The sequence below is a fragment of the Gymnodraco acuticeps genome, unplaced genomic scaffold (assembly GCF_902827175.1).
Source record: "Gymnodraco acuticeps unplaced genomic scaffold, fGymAcu1.1, whole genome shotgun sequence".
NCBI lineage: Eukaryota > Metazoa > Chordata > Actinopteri > Perciformes > Bathydraconidae > Gymnodraco > Gymnodraco acuticeps.
In genome coordinates, this window is record NW_022989890.1 from 3,053,087 (window position 1) to 3,078,383 (window position 25,297).

Consider the following 25,297-nt stretch of genomic DNA (forward strand, 5'->3'; position numbering starts at 1 on the left):
TGTCGGATCAAGTGGGAGTCACCCAGCCTTTTAAAGCTGCAATGCTGTTTTACAATCCAGCTCAGAGGTGTGGCTCTGACATAAACTTGACCATCAAAAGTTAATTATCATCTAGTTAATACACAACCGGATAATCTCAGTTTGTTTATTATATTTAGCGAGGTTTTCATGACAGAAATACATCCTTTTTAGTTGTATATAAGAGGAGGTTAGGTTAAATACTAATAATATGGATAATAATTATAGTTACTTATATGCTAAGAGGTTTCCCCATTGTTACTTTGCTTAGCTAACCTACCACTCGCAACCGGAACACACATTGCAAAATAAATGTTGAAATGCTATACTTTCCTAATTGTACTTCCTACTAGAATGAGGAACTGCTTAAACACTATGCATTTGTGGATATATTTTGATCTCAGTTTACACTAAATTGTATTTGATAGATTTCTTTCTGTATGTCTTTTGTACAGTGCTATTCACACTCTGCACAGTTATCTTAAAACTATTTATTCGTGTGGGTTGAGATTTAAAATGTTATGTCAGCTTTCTGTCTCTTCAAAGATGTTAATTATTTATTGAAAATTCATTATGACTTTTAAATAAACTGGCTTAAGGGAGGCCATCATTTGCTGATTGTAAAGAACAAAATATGTAATGCACTTGTTGCAGTCCATGGGAGCCTGTGAAGGACCTGATAGTCAAATAATTGTAGCATTTCTAGGTGAAATTATAGAATGTATAAAGGTAAGCATGCATGATTTTCTTTATACAAAATCAGATTTGTTTTAAATTAAAGTTTAATTTATTATAGGATCTTTGAGAAAATAAATATGTTTCCATCATCCATAATGAATAAAAGGCTGTCATTGAACAGGTTTGGTAAGGAAGACGACAGTGGTCAAAGTTTGAATTGAATGGAACATATTTGAGTAATGGAAAATGGGATTTGCTCAAAGGAGATCCCATGACTTGGTGTTGGGTCTCGTGACTAATGACTGATGGCATCACATGTGTATTGTGTAATATTACGGATGCTCACGAAGCCATGCGTAGAGTCCTAAGTGGACTTTACGTAGGCTGTAAAACCGTAACATTTATAATACTCATTAAACAACTGAAAATAAATCAAAGAAGGTAACCTTATCCGCCTGTTTTTGAAGCTGTATTTGGTTATATATATAAGTATACAGTTGATTGAGTCTTTCTTTGTCAATGAATGTATATTTCAGACCTTTACTTTGCTGATAACACATGTGCAGGAGCCTATGAGACTTTTTGGCCTTGATCTTGGCACCCTTTTATTAAAAAGTCACATAGTTGATGATTGTTACACCAGTTAAAAAGCAAATAACAGCCACTCCTTCATAGCATAATTATTTATCTACACATTGTTCTATCCACCTTCATTAATTAAACAAAGGGCTTTCCTATTAGACATGGCATCACACAGAATAGAGTAACAGCTACAGCAACCAGCAGTTTACTGACAAAATAATAAAACAGATACAAATACAGAAAAAAAGGACAAAAAAACAAAGGAAAATAAAAAAGTCTGTTCATCTCAAATTTCTCCCCATGTTCTTAGATGTACAGTAAATGAGGTAAACCGTTTCCACGATGTTGCACAGCATTACTTAAGTATACCAACATTTTATACCTCAAATCCACTTATAAATCAACATTTGCTGATTCTCAGGAAAATCTTCATACAGTAAATCTGGTCAGTACTGTAAAAATAGGGGTGAAATCTTTTTAAATGAACTTGTAAACAAATGTGAATCACAGTTAACTGCGGACAGGCCAAAGTGTAGTGACAGTTCACTGAAAATAACACACAGAGGAGCACACAGCACCAGAAGTACAAAATATTTATGTTGGGCCCATTCCAAAAGTCAATTTAAATGTCATAATACAATGTTCATTTCAGGAGAGACTGTCATTATCCTTCGTATTGTCTTTTCCACCAAGACTGGACATTGGATCAAATACTACATGAGGATAGTGTCAATTCATGATAGCATGTACAGTTTTACATTTCATTTCTATTATTCATGATTCACTAATAAATGTTGATAAACTTGATTAAAAACAGCCAAGTCCAGCTAACATTTAAAGAGGTCACGGTATATTTTAAAACCTAACAACTTCGAAACCTGATATTTACAACTGTTTATGAATAAAATGTGAAATATGTAATCTCCCCCAAACACTATTTCACATGATTTCATGATAGTGTTACATTTAGTAGTAAGTCTGGCTGTAACATACATGATAATGAAACCCTACTATCTGTCCTGCGCCCATCAGGGTTCAAGGCCAAAACATAGAAAATGTCAACTGCTGAAGGGTAGGGCAGGGTTTATGCTAGTGGTCCACCATGAGTAACTGTTCTCCGTGTTTTTCAAAGTGTGTTGTGGGTTTCACTGCCAACCCAGCTGGGGGTGCAGGCCTGGCTGGAGGGGGAAAGGGTTCCCTGGGCCTGGAGGGTAATTGGCGAAACTATTGGGAGGGAAGTTCTCTAAAGATGCGGGATGACCCTGAAACAAGACAAAGAATCAGAAACGAGGTTACCAGGTAGGTTGACACGTACGAGGAATTTGACTTGGTGTTGTGGTGCATACATAAAATGAAAACAAAAATGTAAAAACACAGATAGAGAACTATTTAAAGAACACTATAAAACATAAAAAAATAAGAAAAATATAGTAAAAAAATAAAGCAGTATTTACATTGAAATAGAATGGAATAAAATATGTGCAGTAAAAAAACAGATATTGTCAACACTGTGCATTAATGTAATGCATAGAGTTTGCGTTGTGGCTGAGGTGAAGTGTCAGTGGGGGGGCTTTGGAAATTAGTCCAAAATAAACTGACATTCAAATACTTTTCCTGCCATAGTTTTGTGTGTGTGTGTGTGTGTGTGTGTGTGTGTGTGTGTGTGTGTGTGTGTGTGTGTGTGTGTGTGTGTGTGTGTGTGTGTGTGTGTGTGTGTGTGTGTGTGTGTGTGTGTGTGTGTACCTGTAGCAGGGCAGACTGCATGGCTTGGTTGTGGAGGCCACTGAGGCCAGCAGGAGAGGCAGAGGGAGAGAAGCCCGGCATCCCGGGGAAGGACAGCAGGCCGGGGAACCCGCTGCTGCCTGGAGGCTGGAGCCCGCTGCTCAACCTGTGACACGCACGATCATTACTGCCAGGCTCTACATTGTTATCTTTTTTTTTAAATCTTTTTTTTATTGAGTCAGGCACAATGAGTTTACATTTATACAGTCAATATTTTTATTTATTTTTCCCCTTTCCCCCCCTCCCGGTAGCTAACTAAATAAAATAGATACATGTATAGGTAAAAGTAAAGTAATGTAGAAGATAATATTAAAAGAAAATGTATAGATAAGGGAATAAAGAATAGTAACAGTAATACTTGTACCCATATACTCACATATGTATACCCACATATACACATACGTGTGTATTAGGGCTGCACGATATTGAAAAAAAACTGACATTGCGATTTTCCCCCCCCTGCGATATATATTGCGTTTTTTTTAACTATATTTAACCAGATGAAGGTATTGTCCTCCTGTGCCTCGCTCATTTTTTACCGGTGTTTTGATGGTCTGCAAACTAGCGGGGCGGGGCCTGCTGTGATCTGATCAAGAATGATTATGATTGGTGGTTTGCTGTGCATGCAGAGCCTGCATGTCACTCACTCAAGTACCCCTGACATGAGAGCCGCGCAAGTTTTCCTTTTGTAGCAAGCAGCAAAATAATTGTAACATGACGTGTTTGAGTTAATTCACCTACTTAAGCACTGAGACTGTTTTTCAGGTCTCAGGCTCGAAAATGACATTCCCAGAACAAATATATTCCCTTCTAAAAGGGTTAAATTAATAATCTTTTCTCTCAAAGTAATGATAAACCTGTGAGTTGGATGTAGAAAAGTCAGAATCAATATAGATGTTTTTTATTTTAAAGAAAATTCAGATTGAACATAGTAAAAAACTGTAAATTATAGTGTCCGTCCAAAAAATATTTTTTACTTATAGTGAAAACTAACCTTGGATGATGGTTTAGTAGACTAAAAGCTTTAAGAATCCAAAGTACAACATATAATAAGTACCCTGTATCAAGATTGATGCAAAACAAGTGACATTTTACCTTTTTAGAGAGGTTTAGCAACAAAAAAACACTTCTGGGGTCATTTGGGTGGATTTTCCATATCTCTGGCCTTGGTCGATTTTGATGAATGACATCTCTTTATAACCGCTAGATGGAACAAATAAGGAGTGAGAGTGACGCGTAGCCAAAACCGGAAGCTGCATACACTCTGGTGGCTACCATTAGCAGCTAACTTTTGTGCTCCGATTTTTACATAAAAATGGAATTATGGATTATAAACAATTGCTTCAAAGCCACAGATACATTATTAACCTATGGATCAACCGATTCAGCCGCGTTCTTTTTCGTTGTAATGCCATTGAACACGTCTTTTGATCAGATTGACAGCTACGGTGAGACGATCTCCCGTAAAAGCTCCGTAAAGGTACGTGTTGTGATGTCTGTGTTTGCTTCCCCTGTCGAGAGATCGGATCGCTTAGTGATGATACTATACTTAAATAATCTGTGGAGTCTCAGCTTTAATCGGATATATTGTATGTGCAGTTTCGATAAGTAATAAGGGTATCTTTATTTTTGAATTCTGTGCTAAAGTGCGTTAGCATTTAAAAAAAAAAAATGAATAAAACCGCACGTCCCTGCGGTGTGAATATCGCGCATGCGCATATCGCGGTTATCGCCATGACACGATATATCGTTCAGCCCTAGTGTGTATACATACCCACACACATGTACACATGCACATACATACACGTACCTACATACATACATGTATACAAAGACAGAACAAATAAATATAAATAAATACAAATTAATATAACAAAAACAAAACAGATAAAAAGAGACACAAGGAAAAAAAAACATACACATACATTCGTAGTTCCCCCCCTTTCTTCTTAATTTAGTGTCTTAAGTTCAGCTATGCTTTAGACAGCTAAGAAATAGCTTCGCATCTCAAATAAAAAGTGCTAAATCAAAGTACTAGTTGTCAGTTACCACAGAAAACCTGAATAATCCTAGGAAATTTTGGAAAGCCATAAAATCGATTTCCACTGGTGATATCCCAAATGAGCTACCTCCGTGCCTCACCACAGCATCTGGCATTATATCAGACAGGGCTACTATGCTAAATTGCTTTAATATGCATTTTGTGTCTTGTGTCTTCTGTGAATGCTCCAATCCTTGACTCTGAACAATGTGGTCTGGAAAACCCTTTCAGTTTTACTCCTTTAACTATTGGTATTATTCATGAAGCATTATCCAAGTTAGATCCTAGGAAACCGGCTGGCCCGGACAACTTAGATAGAACCTTTCTTTTTAAAGATAGCTGCAGATTTTATTGCTCCACCTCTTACTTCTCTTTTTAACCTCTCCCTCAGCACAAATACAATTCCAAAAGTATGGAAGTCTGCTTATGTCTTGCCTTTACTGAAAGGAGGGGAGGCAACTATTTTAAATAACTTTAGGCCAATCTCCAAATTGTCAGTTCTGGCTAAGGTGCTCGAACGACTTGTGAGTGAACAAGTAAAGGAGTTTTTATGTATAAATGATATCCTGTCTAGACATCAGTCAGGATTCAGAAAGAGACACAGCACCATCACTGCGACAATGAAAGTGGTAAATGACATTACTAGTATTTTGGATAATAAGCAGAGTTGTGCAGCTCTATTTATTGACCTTTCCAAAGCGTTTGACACCGTTGATCATCGCATTTTAAAGCAGAGGCTACTCAGTATTGGCATATCCAGCCATGCAGTGGGGTGGTTTGTGAACTACCTCTCTGAAAGGTCCCAATGTGTTCATTTTGATGGACTGTCTTCTGAGTGGTTAAACATTTCTAATGGTGTACCACAAGGTTCTGTTTTAGGACCACTTTTATTCTCCATATATATTAACAGCGTAGGTGATAATTTGGATGAAGCTACTTTACATTTTTATGCGGATGATACTGTGATGTACTGTGCAGGTCCCTCCATTAAAGAGGCTGTTGTTAAATTACAGGCTGTTTTTAACACTATTCAGACTCAGTTCTCTGAATTAAAGCTTCTTTTAAATGTGGATAAAACCAAGGTAATGCTCTTTTCAAAAGCAAAAAAGACACCAGAGCCTGTTTTAGATATTGTAACTACGCAAGGAACAAAACTTGAAGTTGTTGCCTGTTACAAATACCTTGGTATCTGGCTTGATGATTGTCTCTCTTTTAAACTTCATGTCAATAACCTGCTTAAAAAACTGAGGGTTAGGCTAGGGTTATTTTTTAGAAACAAGTCCCGTTTCTCGCTTGAGGCCAGGAAAAGGCTAGTCACTGTGACCTTTTTACCTGTGCTGGACTATAGTGATTTGTTGTATATGAATGCACCTGCCAATTACCTGAGCAAATTGGATGCTGCGTATCACAGTGCTCTGAGATTTGTCACAAATTGTAAAGCGCTTACACATCACTGTACACTGTATACCAAGGCAGGTTTACCATCACTCTCTGTACGGAGGCTCAGTCACTGGTACACTTTTATTTATAAAGCTATGTTGGGCAAACTCCCGTATTACATCTGTTCTTTGGTAAAGCAGAAAGTTGCAAGCAGCTATTGTCTGAGATCGCAGGATGTAGTCTTGTTAGATGTACCAAGAGTAAGGACTGTCTTAGGTAAGACAGCTTTTATGTGCGCAGCTCCACTTGCTTGGAACAGCCTACAGTCCAAATTGAAATTGAGCAATTTTATTTCTCTGAATGTTTTTAAGGCACGTCTGCACGAGATGCTTTCTGACACTATGGGTGTTTGTAAGTGTTGGTGAATATGTAAATATGATGTCCTCTATTGTTTGTTTGTATGTTGTTTTTATGTTTCATGTGGAACTAAATTGATGCAGGTCTACCTTGTAAAAGAGATCCATGATCTCAAGGGACCTATCTGTCTAAATAAAGGTTTGAAATGAAATGAAATGAATGTAGGCTATCATAGAGCCCCAGACAGATTCAAACAGGTTATATTTAATCTTCTCCAAGTTCAGGTACAACATTACATCGTTAAGCCATAGAGATGCTTTAGGTGGTATAGAAGATTTCCATTCTAGGAGTATTCTTCTACGTGCTAAGATGGATGCAAAGGCTATACTGTCTTTAGTTTTCCTCTTCAACATTCGGTGGCCAGGTAGTACTCCAAAAATGGCAGTTTCTGCACATGGTGTCAATACCACGTCCAAGGCCTCAGTAAGGTGTTTGAAAATGCTTGTCCAGTATCCTTGTAGGCGAGGACAAGACCAAAAACATATGAGTCCTGTTTGCTGGTGACATGTGGCATCTGTTACAGGTGTCCGTAACATTTGGGTATATTTCGGAGAGTTTAGAGTTGGTGTAATAGATACGGTGTACAACTTTTAGTTGTATAAGATTAAGCCTGGCACAGGACGTACTATTGTTCACTCTCGCTAATGCGCCATCCCAGACCTCATCACCTATAGCTTGGACTAGTTCCTCTTTCCAATCTTGTTTGATTTTACCAAGCGATGTTTCTGTGAGACGGGAGACAGAATTGTAAATTCTTGAAATCAAACCTTTTTCGATTGTTAGAGTGTCCAGAATTGAGTCAATTATTGAATCCGGAGGGATATTGGGGAAGGAAGGGTTGTTTAGTTTAACCCAGTTTCGGACCTGGAAGTAGCAAAATAGATGAGTGCCTGGAAGGCAACATTTGTCAGAGAGTTGGCTAAAGCTACCGAAAACATTGTTAATGTAAAGGTCCCTTACTCTGATAAGACCTAATCTCTGCCACATAGAGAAGGCCCCATCAGTGTAAGGGGGGAGAAAGAGATGGTTGTTGCGAATGGGACTATGTATAGAGGATCCACAGTGTCCATGAGCCTTTCTGAATTGGGACCAAATTCTTAGGGTGGAAACAACAATCGGGTTATTCGAATATTGAGTTGGCCAGCTGGGTAATGTAGATGTAAGCAAAGCCAAGAGTGAGGTATTAGGACAGGATTTGGCTTCAAGCTCACACCAACTGCAATGTTGGTTCCTTAGTCCATAGAATTACTTTGTGGATATTGGCTGCCCAATAGTAGTGTCTTATATTTGGAAGCGCTAATCCTCCTGTAGATCTATGCCTTTGTAAAAGCTCTTTCCTAATTCTAGGAGTCTTCCCTTACCATAAAAAAGAGGAGATTAGTGTGTCTATTTTACGAAAAAGTGATTTTGGTAGGAAGAGGTACAGAAAGCGAGGGAGAACATTCATTTTGATACAGTTTACCCTCCCAGCGATAGTTAAATGTAAATTATTCCACCTTTCCAAATCATATTTGAGCTTGTCAATTAGTGGTGGGACGTTATCTTTGTAAAGGTCTGAGAGTTTTCCACTTATATTCACGCCTAAATACTTAAAATTACTCCTAGACATCTTGAAGGTGATGAGTCTATCGGGGATCTGAAGGGCCAGGTCATTTCATCTATTATCTGAGGAATGGTAGATATACTGTAGGGTTAGAAATGAACAATAGTAAATCGTCAGCGTATAACGAGAGTATGTGTTCAGAGCCATATCTGGTAATTCCTTGTGTAAAGCTGGTCGATTTAAGCGCAATCGATAGGGGTTCGATTTGCCATGGCTACATTGTTATTTTAATTACACTATGCCACATTGATCTGTATTGACTGGGTTTTACAACAACATAATACTTACAGTTCTTACATATCTATACTAAACATCCTAGTAAATCGGATGGGATGGGATGCTAAAATTGATCCCTTGTTGATCTGGAAAGGCACTTTTTCTAGGACTAAATCTATATCACTCTCGATTATATAAATAGTTATCAACGCATTAAACCGGCAGGGTTTCCCACACAGACTATGCTTGGGCGGGTCGCCCAGGTATATTAACAGCCGCCCAAGTATATTTTGCGACCCATTTAGTTGTTTTTTATTATTATAATAATCGTCCGTGACCACGACGCCATCTGCGATGGATTAACTTGTGGACAATGATCCCTTGCTCTACGCCTCCTGTACCCAGTCCCGGACTGGCCATCGGGAGGGCCGGGGGGTTTCCCGATGGCCTGGCCTGTTAAGTGGCCTGCCTCACACAGGGTGACTGGCTGTCTACATGATGCCGACATGGCCACTGTCATACAGATCATAAATCAAAGCCCTTGATTGGTCTCTGTGTGTCATTCAAGCTCGGGATAACCTCAGCTCAGGCGAGGTAAACCATATATCTAGTCTCTTTATTTTCCTCTCAAAGTGCACCAGATTGATGCATTTAACTCCAACATTTAAAAAAAAAAAATCCTACCGGGGGAGCATGCCCCCGGACCCCCCTAGAGGATTGAAGTCCACCCCCACTTAAAATCACATGGATAGTGTCCATATGTTTATTTGTGGGTAGTAGATTTAAACTATAGGGCTATCACTATGGGCCCTGCCTGTACCTGTTCGCTCTGCCATCGCGTGAAGGGTCTGCTAACAAGCGACCAACAGAAAGGTTAATGTTAATGTTGTTGCACATCACCTCAACCCCCCCCCCCCCCCCGTACTACCACCTCCCCAAGTATATGTCAATTCTGTGGGGGACCACTGAACCGTATTCCATTGTCTTAATGAACATTATTTAATTTCATATTCTGTTCTTGTACATAATCATATTCTATTTACATGTATATAGACATTCTTTATTCATATTTTTGTATTATATATGTTGCATTGTTGGAGGAGCTCAGGTCAGAAGAATTTCATTGCCATTTCTACACTGTAGATTATGTGCACATGACAATAAAACCTTTGAATCTTGAATCTTTAACAATAAGGCTAAAGCTTAGCCTTTAAATTAGCTGAGCACAAACACTTGAAACAGCCAGGCTACGTCCAACTGCAACAAATTCTCTGACCTGGTTCAAGTTTGTATAATACCCACAAAATTGTAAACTGGCTGTGTTATACGTATGAGTGGATACTTTTTCTTACACACTACTCAACAACATACTAGTGAACAGGTGGGAAAGAGTTACATACATATTTTAAACGTGTGTTAATGTGTTTATATTTCTCTTGCTTTTATTTACCTGCTTTCTAATTTAATGATCTTGAAAAAAAGCCACCACCTAACTCTTATGGGCATGAAATGTCAACATAAGGTGAGGCTCAAGTTTGTGCAACACTTGTACCTTGGCAAGATAACATACTAAATATATGGCCTGGATGGAACATATTCTCTGAGACCCAAACCAAAGTCTAGGCTAAGTGGACTTTGCAATGTTTCCACTTATAAAACGTTGAGTGGAAAATCTATCTACATTTATGACGTCCTTTTTGCAACCGCTTACCAAACTAAACTTCTGACTACAAACTACTTGGTTACTGGAAATTAAGAAACTCCATGGACCAGCTAGCACAGTTTTCTAACACAGAATAACATTATTAGTCAGTTGAAACTGTGGCATTTTCATGTAGGCTTAATTCATAAATTAGAATATTAAAGGTCTCCTATCATGCAAAATGCACTTTGTTATGTCTTTTATACATAAATATGTGTCCCCGGAGTGTCAAGGAACAAAACCCTCTCTCTTTTCATCCGTACCAAAATCGAAAAAAATTGGGGTACAACAGAGCTGATCCAGATTTGCGGCCGATATGACGTAATATCGGAAATGTGGGCTGGCTTTACGCCAAGGCACTATCAGAAACGTTGCTATCAGAAACAATGCATGACGTGTTTTGGACGTAATATGGTCTTTGTTTACATTAGCAAGCATCGCTAACACTCAGAGCTAACCTGTACTGGAGAGAGTATGTGTAAAAAAGCAGGAAATAAAAAGGAACCCACCTTGTGGTAAACCCGCAAGAGAAAAAAATCCTTGATGTGGTTTTGAACATGATATGGCATTTAATCACGGCAGCATTTAGCTGAGTGTCTTGGTAGAATTATCCTGCTATTTTTTTCCTGATCCTGATACTTTTTTTAAGCTACGGACTCAGAATCAGCAGTTCTCTAACAGGGCTAAAATAGAGGGGTATGATGCCTGGCTATAATGGGTTATCTGTTTGGTATTTTGAGCAAAACACTTCAGAGACATGTTTTTTTCTATATTTCTATATATCTGAGACCTATAATATATGCCTCAAAATAGTATAATAGGAGACCTTTAAGGTAAAATCAAGAGGTTATTTTAGCTATCCACATAACATGGCTTCTGTGCAGTAAAAGTGTTTAAAGGTTCACTGACCCAGGCTGGAAGTTGGAGCTGAAAGCAGACGCAAAGCCTGGTAACACCGGCGATGATGATGGAATTCCAGCTGCGGCTGCTGCGGCTGCTGCGGCTGCTGCGGCTGCTGCTGACGCTACTGAAGAGGCCGAGGCCCCCTGCAGTCCCATGAATGAAGACAACACAGGGCTCCCAGCACCGTGACCTCCTGAAACCCCCAACCCTGGGTAGCCAGCGGGGCTATGACCGGGCGGAAGGCCTGGGAACATAGAGGTGGCAGAGGTGAGGCCCAGACCGAAAGGGGACCCTCCACCGGGGGCAACGTTGTGAGCCAGGCTTTGGTACATGGAGGCTTGTTGATGGTTAGACATGTTGGAGCTGGGAGGCATGGATGAAGGCATGGAGGAAGGAGGGAGTGAGGGGAAGTGGGACAGGCCAGGATAATGAGAGGGTGCTTGGCTGGAGGACAGGGCTTGGAGGCCGGAGAGAGCTACTGCATTAGCGAGTGATACTTGAGGAGAACCTGAGGGGTGGGAAAGACCAAAGGAACGGGCCAGGGCCGCCTGCGCAGAACCTGGAACCACAAGAGAGCTCACAGACGGGGTGCCGGAGCGGGAGGTGCCCTTGAAGGCAGAGTGCACAGGGCTGTTGCTGCCACTGTTGCTTCCCCCAGTGTGTCTGGACTGCATCATAGCAGCCTGAATCTGTGCAGAGTGAGCCGTGGAGGGTTTGGGACTGAGGCCTTGGGAGGAATTGCTCGGATGAACTGGAGTGGAGGGTCCAGAGGGGGTGTAACTTCGGATCACTGACCCAGAGGGATTACCTGCTTGTAGGTGCATGCCAGGGTGGCCGAGTCCCGACTGGTGATCTGCGGACTGAGAAAACGCTCTCTGCTGAGTCGAGCCCATGGAGTTCGTCTGGGATAATGGGTCGGGGGCGCCGCGGGAGGCTGGGGTGCCCGGTCGGGAAATGGCGTGGAAGGGGGAAGGGGAGTAGCTCCTGCCGGGGACAGGGGTTCCACAAGGAGTGCCTGAAGGGGTGTGGGCTTTAATGACAGATGAAGATGTAGGTGTAGAATGGCCACTGGGGGTCTGAGGACCGGCTTTGATCACAGATGGGGATGGAGCAGGCGAGAGAGAGGGGACATTAGGGTTGTGAGAGGGCACCATGCCGGGGAACACTGGTGTGATAGGGGTCGTGGGAGGAGGCTGAGCAGGAGAAGCCTGATGTGGGTTAGGGGTTGAAGGCGTGGACCCATGAGGAATGAGGAGGGGCCCGCTTTTGACTCCAGGTGTGGTGTGCAGAGGATTGCCTGGCTTGGCGTAACCTGGAGGGAGAAAAAGATCAGTTAGTGAGGAAGTCTTTTAAAATAATGCCTTCTTGTATCCGACATAATCAAAACTGAAATACAAAATGACAACATGGTTTGATTTAATAATTTTTGGTTTTAATTTCTGATGTAGGGTTATTTTTTCATTCCAAAAGAAAGAGGGAATATGTTCAAAACCAACAAACTTTTGTAGAAGAAGCAATCCACTCACATCTTAAAAAAGAGGAGACACACAGCAGGAGGAATAGCCAAAGAGAGCAAGCCTGCATGTACAGTGCTTATGCCAACACTGCTACTGACATTTGTAAACTTCAAACCACGTATCTCCCCAAAGGCCCTGAAAGATGCATTTCAACTGTGAAAACTGATGAGAGTGCGTTCAAAAACAAATGTCAACCCAAGCGATGCATGTTAAATGCCAGCACATAGCGATGATTCAAGAAAAAAAAGATTAAGGACATTAGTTTGAAGCTATTCCCAGTCCAGGCGCCCACAGACTCGTTCCAGTTCACTAAAGCATACTCTACACCGACTGACCAGAAAACAGTTGTACTGACAACAAAGTAAGAACAGTTTTTGACCACAGTTATAGATATTTGTTTGAAGATATCATCCTGTGGTGTTGTGTTCGACTGTTTTATATTGACCATTGTGTTTTCACTTGCATGTTAGAGGAGAACAAATACATGATTATATAAAATATACAGTAATGTAGTTCCATTGAGTTGTAATATGCCAAAATCCCCCTAAGAAATATGATATAAACGATGTATGGTGCGAAGGGGGTTTACTTTTCTGGTCACTCAGTGTACTCCAGAAGTAAGAAGCGCATTCTCATCTCTCAGATCATTGCTTTTCAACACTTAAGAAATGCAGATAAGCAGCAGGCCAACTAGTTAGGCAGCAAGCTTCAAGGAGTACTCATTTTTCTGTCACACACACACAAGCTTCTATCGAATCATACCTGCTACTTTGTGGGTGGAGTTGTAGGAGGGAGGGGCCACGCTGGATGTTATAACCCCTCCCATAGAAAGAAGGCCTGCGTTGTTGTACGCACCTGAGTAGCAGTTGCAAATATTAACAGCATCCACCACACACAGCTGTAGTAATCACACACAACCAGAGTTCCCATTAGACTATTTTTTCGCCGGTCAACATGTCCGTTAAAGTTTAAATCTTCCGGACAAAATGAGAAAAGTGCCGGTCAAAGGTCGTCTTTGTTATTTATTGTGCTTTAAAACAAATTGATATGATTCGATATTAAACAAACTAATCATAGTAGATTAACTATTCAAAAGTGAACAGTAACTTATAATAACACGGGAATAATAAACGGAGCGCTCTCTCCTTCTCCTGACAGCTCGTCAGTATCATGCAGCTCGCGGATCAGTAATGAGTGACCCGACAGTAAAACTAAACTTATCTATAACTAGTTCAGGTAGTTTGAGAGGTCATTAAAATAGCTATGTGTGATATTCTAACCTGAAGTGTGTGTTTTGTTCCACTCACTGCTGCATGTGATCATGCAGAGCTGCGTGTCGACTCGTCAGCAGCAGCTGATCTCTCTCTCCCGCCAGATTAGACTTTACTCGCGTTTATGTCCATATCGATCAGATCCAGCTAGTTCTAGCTAATGATAGGACTACCTGCTTATTAAAAGACACCTAAACAATAAGTGTCGCTATGCAACTGGGTGAGGCCACAAAGTATAGCGCAGCATTATGCATTTGTTTACATGCCCACCGGAACCCAGAGGCATTACCAACAGATCAACGCACAATCAACCCATACAGGACATCTCTTTCTCCACATTAAGTAGACATTAGAATGGACTATTCTTGTCTGTCACATACTCTTGTCTGTCACATAAGTGGCGCAAGTTGCGCAACTGATGCGGTATTGCGCTAAACGGAAATTATTATTAACGGACACTTTGACCGGAGAAATGTAGATTTGCCGGTCTTCAGCATATTTTACCGGTCTTAGTCCGGTAATTACCGGCTAACGGGAACTCTGCACACAACACACCTTACTACCTGAACCAAAACAAAAAGTCTTATTGTAACTCAAACCACTCAAAGCAGCATAATGAGTTCCTCCTGTATCTAACATATCCGTGTTATCAGACAACTTGCAAACAGTGATCGATTACAGGGTGGGGCTGGAGAAGGTAGGCATTAGGGTGTGTAAGTGGGTCTTTTCTTACTTGGTGCGATGGTGGCATGTGGGCGGCATGGGGGTATAGGGTATGGCACAGGCCGATGAGGGTTGTAGGTCGATGGAAACTAGAAAAAATATAAGAAAAAGTTACAAAAGATTTAAGTTAATAACAACTTCTGTCTCGTTCTGTGATTCCGAAATGCAAGTTTTCAAAGGCGATAAAAGTCACAAAAATAAAAGACAACTAACAGATTGAATACATTGAAGATAAAACGGAGTAGAAACCACAGAGTAAATATAACACATTTCAAACCAGTGCTCTTGATGGTCACTTTAAAGCTCAACAAATCAGGCATTATTATGCAACATAATGTGGTTGTTTTTTATAAAATGTTCCCACAGTCCAAGCTGATTTGTATTAAGAGAAACAGAAGTTCAAACATTTCCATGCGTTCCATTTTTATATAATGAGTAACCGGATATTTGACCTTACTCATATTTACTCATTTCATTCTGTATGCATAAGCATTATTGTGCGTAGGCCCTCTATTGTACAGTCTTTAATTCAGTCCATTTACCACTCTTGCTGTCATATATCAATAGCTTATATAATATAACCATGACTTGACATTGAGGTTGTTTTTTTATCAAATGAAAGCAATATAATTGGTCATGCGAGGCCTCGTCATAAGGTTTCTCTGGGGACTCCATCATCCCAGGAGTAACCATTCTTGTGCTTACAGGTTTGAACGGTCCAATAATACGAGCAGAAATTCCTTTCCCCTCCATATTGTTCGAAGTGTCCTCTTTCTTTTCGCCTTCTTTCTTCACTGGGGGGATTCCCTGTGACCAACACAATAGATGTTTTTAAAACACACGCAACTTTTGAGCATTATTTATTGTATCATTAGTAATCATTATTTGCCACTTTATTGCTGTCTTCCAGTCAAAGAAATAAACTCAGTGTGTCATTTTCTACGCCACAGAGTTTCAACCTGATATCAACAATAACATTACTTCTTCAGCTTTCATATGTTATATACACAATGTTGATAATTACAACTTTAGTTTACAGCATTCAAAGTAAAATGTACATTACAAATCTAATTAAGATGTATTCTAAAGACCCTAAATAAAGCATAAACCGCATCTTTAATTCATTAGATGGTGGTGGCCATGCATATACTCACAGGGAATGTGCCAGTGACCAGGCTGGGTTTGCCTTTAGGGTATGGATTTCCAGGTATCATACCACAGGAGGAGATCATGGCAACAGGAGCCTTGCAGCCAACCTTGCATACCTGGAGAAACAGACGTAGTTTTATATTAGAAAAAAAGTGTGTGTTTGCTTGTGTGTAAAGCATGCAAAAAACATAAGATCAATATTAGAGATTAGGCATTAACACATTCTGTACCGCTATTGTAAAAGCTTGATTTTAGATTGCTTTATAATTTTTTAATTGCATCAATTGCTTTGCCCTGTACATTTCACTAGGCAACAGTTGTTCCTTGGGGCTTATGGGTACCAATAGGGATTCCACAAGGTATTTTTATACTAAGACACACAATAAAAAAAAACAGGGTTTCTACACACAACTTGCAAAAGTGAACTCACTTGCTCCAGTATCCTGCGAGCCCGCTTCTTCTCAGACAAGTGTATGCGAAACAGATCCTCCACAGGACGATAATTCTGAGCATCTGAAATGTTCCTGTGTGGTTCAAGAATGGGAACAAAAATCAAATATTGAACAAGTAACCAATTAGTCAAACCAAAGCGGTTGATATTAGAGTAAAACATTTCACTTTAAGTGTTTTAAAATCCATTGAGGGTGCTCAAATGCATTTTCAAAATGTACTCACAAAGCTATTAGTTCCAGGACAACCAGTCTGTCCTTTGAGAAGGTGAAGCAGTTCAGGATATTTGCAACTTTGGTTGTAGGGATTGCAACCATTTTCTAAAGGCAACAGAACATATTTAACGTTAACACTTAACAAATACAAATCACAGAGGTGGGGATTTTAAAGAGAATATTAAACTTTCAACAGCATCATTTATATTGATGTTGTAGTTGTTCTAACAGAAATAAATTACCTCAGTTTCTAGAAAACAAATGTGTAAATGTGGAACACACATTTTTAATTAAAAACAGAAGATACTCACATGCTGAAGAGCTTTAACTGCTTTGATCTGTGGCTCTGCCCATGAGAAATACTTCAGTATCTCCATCACCTGAAGATGTTCAAGACAGTGTTACAATGTACACAATAGCTGTATACAGTAGGTTTAGTATGAAGTAAGTAGTACTGCCAACTTTATTTGTCAAAAAGATATATCAACACTATAGGCTATGAGTGTTCCTATATCAAGTTGTTCGCATGAAACCAACTATTGCAAATACATTGTAATGCTGTATGTATTGATATAACATAACACACCATAACAACAACAATTGCTCCATTTACCTAATACATACATTTTAAAGTCAACCTATAAGTATAGTTGGTTAAATGTAAGTAATAATACAGACATTAAAGGTGGGGTAGGTAATTTTGTAGATTCCAGCTCGAGTGCGCTAGAATTTGAAAATACACAGCCGGAAGAAATCTGCTACTTCCTTACAGAGCCCCTCCTCCAACACACACGAACGCGCACATGACCAATGAGGGCACGAGATAAATGTGTGCACAGATGGAAGACTGACAGGCAGGGAGGCCATCCAGTTATGGAATGATTGGTCGTGCTTTTTACAGAGCTACGGCTTCCACAGATGACATTTTTTTATGGATTTTTTTGTCAAAGCACTTCAGATATTCATTGCTATCGGATGTTAAGAGCATTCCATGGAATATAACAAAAAGTGTATCTCGAGCCGGTTTCTCAAACGTACCTACCCCACCTTTAAGTGAGTGATTATGAAACCTATCCTTTTATTTAATGTCTGTTTATAAGCTTTGTGACAGACGAAACAAGTGGATTTTTTACAAATGTGTGAAAAACCTAGTGTGGTAAAAATACTTAATTGTCAGCAAGAGGTTCTGCATGTTTCTCCTTATATATAAAATGAGGGATAAACACCACGTGACGTTTGGACAGTTACCTGCTCACTGGAGAAATATCCATGCACCTGCTCTATGGCTTTGATCCGCTGATCAGTCAGGACGCACTGAAACACAGAGTCATACATTAACAAACATTTAAATGTTAAATTGCATAGTGTATTTGAGATAGGACACACCTTACCTTTTTTATTTCATCCAATACTATATCAAAGGACTTCTTATCCATGTTTGTTGATTAAAACAAACCTTCGTCTCTTTATCAAAAGTTATTATACCACGCAGTTGGTAAATACAGTTTTAACAGTACAAAAGACAATATGCTTTAACATAAAATGCATTCGGATGACTTAATACTATGTCAATGATCCAACGCTATTGATTTAAATTCATAATGCTGCAAAAGCTTAGTTCATAACAATGCATATTCGCAGTAAAACATTAGCTCCCTAATAAAGTTGCATGATCTTTACAGTCCATGTGTAAAAAACTACTTTCCACCAGCGAACAATGACTTCCAAACAACAGAAGCTGTGTCTGCAGAGCACCAGATTTGTCCGCAGCTAACAACAAGCTAGCCAGCTAAAGCTACTTTAATTCTGATCACAGCTCACGAAAAATACACTAAATTAAGCGGATTTCTTTACACATCTGTTCATTCAGGCTTAGATTAAATTTGATGCAAGCGATAGTTACGATGGAGATTGGAAAATGTGGAAATTCATAATAACGCGCAAGGATAGATAGCAGCACAGATGCTCTGTAGCTTCCTCTGACAGCTGGCGCTAGTAACGTCAACACCGTGGAAGGACCCATGAGAGGCTGCCTGTCTAAAAAGACCCCGAGTATCACATATTGTAAACAAATAACACTATTACAGATAGTTTTGGTATTTTTATGGCTACATCCAACATAATCATTAAAATAAATATATATAACTTGTATTATTTGTATGTTCTGTTTGAGTGATTCCAATCAGGCACAGTCAGGCCAGTTGTGGAAAGCGTACAGGAAGTAAACATAAAATGGTCTCGGCAGAGGAGTAGAATTAGTATTACCATTAGTATAGTAAATATTATCTAAAATACCAAAAATGGACCGCTTTTCGTGGTCAAATGGGCTCTTAGAAATTAACGAAACTTTGGTGATTCAGCAGCGGGGTGTCAGGCTGTATGACGGCGATGATAAGGTACACTTCTGATACAACAACACAATACCTCAAACTTACATGCAACATTGAAAAGCTTAATAATAACACACCACTTTTGATGGTGCACATTTGGTAATGATGTGCAGCTACATAGTTAAAGTCTAGGTGATCAGATATGTACACAATGTATTTTGTTGTCGTTGTACCAGGCTAAACTGGATGTTGGAGTGGCCTTGTTGAGCACACATCGGTTGATCTGGAGGGACGTTAAAAACCATGTAAGACAACATTGATAGTGCGAAGAGTTTGTGCTATTTCTCATATATTTGTATTTTCACATTTGCCGACTCTCATGATAATTCACTATTTCTCCTGTCACCTGTAGGAATGCTGTATTGCCATGCCTCTGTCACAGATTCTCTTATTTGAGGAGCTGGCTGCAGGGTTAGGAAAGAGGTGAGTGTCAGGAAGTATATTGTGTGGTTTCTATCAGCAGAATTGAGAAGTATTGTTTAAGTAATTCATTAAGAATAAGCACATTTGATATGTTTTGTGTTTTCTTAACTTTAAGGTTACCTATTTTGCAAAATCCACTTTTTCATGTCTTTTATACATAAACATGTGTCCCCTCTGTGTAAAGAGATTCTGAAAGCTTCAGGAAAAAAGACCCCCTCACTTTTTGTCCTGGTCCATTTATATAAAAACCTGTCTGAAAATGAGCTGATCAGATTGTGGCTACTTTATGATGTCATAATGTTTTTTGGTTTGTGTAACCATTAGCCAATCACCAACCAAGGTATGGCGTAGTTGTCATCATGTGAATTAAGTGGGGAACTTTGGTCAGGGTATAACTGGTTTTTGTTACTGGGTAGACTATCATAGAATATCATAGTTTCTATAGGCCCCAGCAGTTGAAAGCTCTGGACAAACTCCATTTAGTTGGGGGAACTTGAGATAGAATACCTTTTCATTGTTAATAACAGCAACTTAAATGTAAAGGATTGAAATGGTGTATTAACTTTTGGCATATTTGATCCTTTAGTGCAAAAATAGTTATCCACCTGCAAGAAACAACTGTCAATAAGGAGCCGGGTCCGTACCAAAACAGCAAGTACTCCTTCATCAAGCTTTCCTTCAAGGAACACGGGCAGATTGAGGTACTTCTATTGTTACAAGTAGTTAAAAATGCTTTTTCTAACTTGTATTCATCAACGATTTATTGCATGAACCTGACTAGGTGTCATTTTCTTGCAGTTTCACAGGAGACTAACAGAGGAAATGACTCAGAAGAGATGGGAGAATACACCGGTGTCACAACCCATCTCTGCAGGAACTAGCTCACAGGTAAGAATCCCAATAAAGGCTCCTTTTTAATCAAACTGATATATTTTCCTCTAAATGTCTTTTAAGATGCTTGATAAGAATAATGTCAGTTCAAATGTTATTCTACCTGATGGCAGTGTTGTTTCTTTATTCTTGGCCTTAAATATTCAGAACTTCTGCCTCTATCTATTTACTGATATAGGAAAGTGACACATATATATCAATAGCTTTTACAATTAATATAAGTAGAATATATCAAAGCACGACTCGCACCGGAGTGAAAGTAAGCTTCTGTGTAGGCTGTTACTCATGTGTCTCCAAATTAGATTACATTAATCACATTTGTTGGATAAACACTATGAAATAGAAACAGTAGAAACTAAAATGTATGTATGTTCTCTAACAGCTGTGAACCACAATATGTTCCCTCCTCCTCACTGTTTGACATTCCTTGTCATTTTGGGGCTTCTTTTGAATTGCCTGCATGCTTCACTAAGTATGTTTTATTTTTTCCCTTTGTGGTCATGTAGGCGGGAAGAACGCGCGCCGTGGGTATTGTTGGCATTGAGAGGAAGATAGAGGAGAAGAGGAAAGAAACAGACAAAAACATTTGTGAGGTACTATCAACTGAAATATTTAGATATATTTATCCTCAAAGCTTCAAGCTTAAGTTTTGTGTTTTTCCATATTTTTACAAAAATGACTGTAAAACCATTGGAATTTATTTAAGCTGACCACAGCCACTGAGGCTGACACATGTAAGGCATCTCAAAAGTTACACAACTGCTGTAAGATACACTTTATGTGTGTATTACATACAATAAAGATAACATAAAAGCTATTTTTAGCTTTTTAAAAGATTTGACACAGAAAATAAATGTGGGTTTACGTCTAGGCAGACAATTGAGTTTTATTATCAGCTAGAGGAGTGGTGGGATTGCTCTGGAATTATATTCAAATGTATATCTGTAGCCATAAAGTGTTGTTGTTAATTTAATTATTAACATTTTTTAGCACTATAACCGATGTAGTCTCTTTTTTCCAGGCTTTTGAGGACCTCAGTAAGCTGATGGTGAAGGTAACGAATGCTCTCATTTTGTATGTTCACCTTCCCTCTAGCATCATTTCTTACAAAATATAATAATACAAGTATTCTCAAATGTAATCCATTATACTATATGATCCATTGATATCTCTGTTAAGCTCATATACTGACATGAGGTGGATTGTGACTGTCTAACAGGCCAAGGAGATGGTGGAGCTGTCCAGATCTATCGCCAACAAGATCAAAGACAAGCAGGGAGACATTTCAGAAGACGAGGTAAGAGCTTGACCAACATAATCACACACAGAAACTGGAGGACAATGGACGTGGTTTCAAATGACTGTACGTTCAGCAATAGTTAAAACATCTTCGTATTACTCTCACACCTCACTGGAAGATTTTAAACAAGTGATAAAGATTGCATGATGTTGCTACACCATGCAATGTTACCTCTTAACTGCCCACAATTTGGTTTTTCTATTAGTTTTTAAAGGTCCCCTATTATACTCTTTTTCATCAATATATTATACAATAGTTCTCGGTTATATACAAAACATGTCTCTGAAGTGTTTGGCTCGAAATACCAAACAGATCAGAATATCTTTACACATATACATGAAAAAGTGGAGTTTGCACAATAGGTGACCTTTAACTGTTATGTTTTGCTTTATAGACGATACGGTTCAAGTCCTACCTGCTCAGTATGGGTATTGCCAACCCTGTTACCAGAGACACGTATGGGACGGGTACACATTACCATATGCAGCTGGCTAAGCAGCTGGGAGATATGCTGCAGGCCCCTCTAGAGGTGTGTGTGTGTGTGTGTGTGTGTGTGTGTGTGTGTGTGTGTGTGTGTGTGTGTGTGTGTGTGTGTGTGTGTGTGTGTGTGTGTGTGTGTGTGTGTGTGTGTGTGTGTGTGTGTGTGTGTGTGTGTGTGTGTGTGTGTGTGTGTGTGTGTGTGTGTGTGTGTGTGTGTGTGTGTGTGTGTGTGTGTGTGTGTGTGTGTGTGTGTGTGTGTGTGTGTGTGTGTGTGTGTGTGTGTGTGTGTGTGTGTGTGTGTGTGTGTGTGTGTGTGTGTGTGTGTGTGTGTGTGTGTGTGTGTGTGTGTGTGTGTGTGTGTGTGTGTGTGTGTGTGTGTGTTCTCTACTGGCTTGTATCAAACACTGTTTACAATGCTATGTATGTTTGCCTCTGTTTCCATCACTCTGTCTTCTCTCAGGAGCGTGGCGGTATGATGGCTCTCACTGAGGTGTACTGTCTCGTAAACCGCGCCAGAGGGATGGAGGTAAACTCAATTGACTACAGAGCATGTCCATTCTGGTTGAACTGGTGATACACAACATTGCAATCTATACATTCATGCTACACACAAATATCTTTGGTAGCCTGTCAGAAACTGAGGTTACTCTTCTTTCTCTTTGCACAGCTTTTATCTCCAGAAGATTTGGTAAACGCGTGCAAGATGTTTGAGTCGTTGAAGCTACCGTTGAGGTGAGCATTGTTTGTCTTTGTGCGCACTTTTATACATTCCTTCATGTATAGACCAGCTTCTGGGATTATTATAGGCATACAAGGCAGGGTGTTGGCGCCTGCTTCACAAAGTCCAGACTTTTCCTGCCTGGCTTCCTGTTGTTGGAAGTATTGTCCAGCCCTTTGTGACTGTCATTTCCTGTCAGTACCCAGGGTTTCCAAAAGAAACTCTGGCCTGTTTCTCCAACAGGCTAATGACCCCAGACTGGCTGCTTTTCTTAAACTCGCTATTTTTGTTTCATAGAAATTAATTCAGTATAACTTCGTCTCACACTTTCCTTCATGCATTTTGTCTTCTTTGTAGGCTACGTGTGTTTGACAGTGGTGTGATGGTGGTCCAGCTGCAGTCTCACAGCGAAGAGGAAATGATCGCCTCAGCACTGGACAATGTAAGCTTCACAGTTACAAACACTATACTGACATTGACACGCTTTTGACTGATCGAGCAGACTGCTGTCTTAGATGCACACTACCAGTCAAAAGTTTGGACACACCTTCTCATTCGAAGTTTTTTTATTTATCTTTGCTGGTGACACTGTTCAGAAAATTCAAGGCACACTTAACCAGCATGGCTACCACAGCATTCTGCAGTAGCCAACAAAATATAAATCATATTCTGGATTTTGTAACACTTTTTTGTTAACTAGATAATTCCATGTGTTCTTTCATAGTTTTGATGTCTTCAGTCTTAATCTAGGTCTTAAGTAGAAAATATATATAATAAACAAAAACCATTGAATGAGAAGGTGTGTCCAAACTTTTGACTGGTTCTGTAAATATATTTTAAATATGGAGCAAACACTTTTAGGTTTTAAAGTTTTGTGATGAATTCCCTCTCTCATCTCTCCCGTGTTCAGGTGACCGACAAAGGCTCTTTGACAGCAGAGGAGTTTGCAAAGCTCTTGGGTCTCTCTGTTCTTCTGTCTAAAGAGCGGTAAGTAAATAACTGTCTGTCTGTTAGGGTACATACAATTGTTAAACAAAGAAAAGATTCACTGTTTTCTCATTTTATTGTTCATTATTGCTTTCAATCACTCATGTTTTTTCTTCTTCGTGTCTTTGTGTCCCCTCCTCATCTTCAGGTTGTTGCTGGCTGAGAAGGTGGGCCACCTCTGTCGAGATGACTCTGTGGAGGGTCTGAGATTCTACCCAAATCTCTTTTCAACAGCTTAGAGTTATTATACTAAGATAGAAAAACATATCTTCAACTGGGCTATACTGTCTTTGCTGGTTGGCTGATGTTGGCTACAGCGGCAGAGTGTATTTAGTCATTGTTTTTTTAAACGGTTGTAGTTCCGTTAGTGCTATATTACAATCCACTGTAGAACAAGCTCTTTTCTTTAGGTCTAAGAGCCGATAAGGGGGTAAAGAATTCTGCAAATAAATACTGAACATGCAGCAAAGTGTTCCCAAATTGCTTTGCTTGATGGAGTGACCATCACGTGGGGAAATTGGCTTACTGGAATATACACTGTGCATTTTGTCACAGAGCTCATACCTTGTTTAAAACAACTGTTTCTGAATTCAAAATAAAATGTTTTGTTATAAATAATTGCGTAATGAAGCATCCGTCTCATCTTCTGAGAGCGGAGAGAACATGCACAGATTCATTTGAATACCCTACCATGACATCCTTTATCTTGTTTTAGTCTCTCAGTCTTGTCCATAAACAGCATTATATTTATTTTTTCTACAGTCAAACTTTCATTTCATCTAATAGGTTTTGTCTACATCCAAGAAAAGACCAAGATAAAATGCCTGATCTGCTGCCAGTTTGATTCACAGCGAATGAACCCCTTCAACTGCAGAAGTTATCTAAATAAATCCCACTTGATTTTAGTTACTTCTAGTCTAAATGTTGAAACTTTACTTTCTGCTGGGAGTGCTCCCTCCATTCTTGTTTTTCAATCTTTGTCCCTGGAAGGCTTCTTCTTTGCTCCTATTGTGAACTGAGCTGAAGATTAAAGGGGGATCCATCGCAAAATAAGCTTCCTGTTTTCGCCGACTGTCTGGAGGTCTGCAGCTGATTAGATTACCCTGACATGCTGTTCATATATTGATAGAGCCAAAACGTAATTGTTTTCAAGGAAGCTTGAGAGCTGACCTGAGGCACTTCTGAATACAATAATTAGGACCGGACTCGTGTACGACATTGACACCGTTTTTCTAAACAAAATAGGTCCTGTTTGTCCATGCTAAAATTGATTTTCTCAATGATGCATTTTTAAGTTAATCAATATGCTGATTGGCTATCTGCACAAATCATGGTTTTCCTTGATCTGGGGTTTAGAGAAGGAAAACTCTTCACTCGTCTGTATAGGGGAAGTTCATCTGATTTTGTGAGATAAATAGTTCTGCTGTTTACTATCGTGACTGCATGTACAAAGATTAATTT

General features: G+C 39.5%; 2 protein-coding genes across 3 annotated transcripts; one reads left to right on the forward strand and one right to left on the reverse strand.

Moving 5' to 3' along the window:
• Positions 1–1,271: 1,271 nt before the first annotated feature.
• Positions 1,272–18,645, reverse strand: proser1 (proline and serine rich 1). 2 transcript variants are annotated; one of them, XM_034200687.1, is made up of 12 exons: positions 18,039–18,645; positions 17,896–17,961; positions 16,959–17,027; positions 16,658–16,752; positions 16,413–16,506; positions 15,988–16,098; positions 15,539–15,640; positions 14,844–14,922; positions 13,602–13,694; positions 11,329–12,634; positions 3,022–3,166; positions 1,272–2,540 (listed from the first exon to the last, which is right to left on the reverse strand). In XM_034200687.1, the coding sequence occupies exons 1-12, from the start codon at positions 18,081–18,083 to the stop codon at positions 2,424–2,426; spliced, it is 2,322 nt and encodes a 773-aa protein (XP_034056578.1). In that variant the 5' UTR covers positions 18,084–18,645; the 3' UTR covers positions 1,272–2,423. The 2 variants fall into 2 exon arrangements, with proteins under 2 accessions (XP_034056578.1, XP_034056587.1); XM_034200696.1 differs by lacking the exon at positions 13,602–13,694.
• Positions 18,628–24,456, forward strand: vps36 (vacuolar protein sorting 36 homolog). The gene is made up of 14 exons (XM_034200706.1): positions 18,628–19,043; positions 19,214–19,282; positions 19,390–19,460; positions 20,047–20,161; positions 20,259–20,348; positions 20,858–20,944; positions 21,373–21,405; positions 21,571–21,648; positions 22,046–22,180; positions 22,592–22,657; positions 22,799–22,863; positions 23,207–23,291; positions 23,760–23,836; positions 23,985–24,456. Exons 1-14 carry the CDS (start codon positions 18,948–18,950, stop codon positions 24,073–24,075), a joined length of 1,158 nt encoding a protein of 385 aa, XP_034056597.1. The 5' UTR covers positions 18,628–18,947; the 3' UTR covers positions 24,076–24,456.
• Positions 24,457–25,297: the final 841 nt, after the last annotated feature.

Bases quoted from the DNA above. Each gene is read 5' to 3' on its own strand.
- proser1 (XM_034200687.1), bottom strand. From the start codon at position 18,083: ATGGATAAGAAGTCCTTTGATATAGTATTGGATGAAATAAAAAAG. The intron at 16,507-16,657 runs GTGAGTACATTT...TGAACCACACAG, and splicing joins GTCCTGGAACTAATAGCTTT to GAACATTTCAGATGCTCAGA. The intron at 14,923-15,538 runs GTAAGCACAAGA...TATTTTTTCTAG, and splicing joins TTATTGGACCGTTCAAACCT to TTTCCATCGACCTACAACCC.
- vps36 (XM_034200706.1), top strand. From the start codon at position 18,948: ATGGACCGCTTTTCGTGGTCAAATGGGCTCTTAGAAATTAACGAAACT. The intron at 20,162-20,258 runs GTACTTCTATTG...ATTTTCTTGCAG, and splicing joins AGGAACACGGGCAGATTGAG to TTTCACAGGAGACTAACAGA. The intron at 22,864-23,206 runs GTGAGCATTGTT...TCTTCTTTGTAG, and splicing joins TCGTTGAAGCTACCGTTGAG to GCTACGTGTGTTTGACAGTG.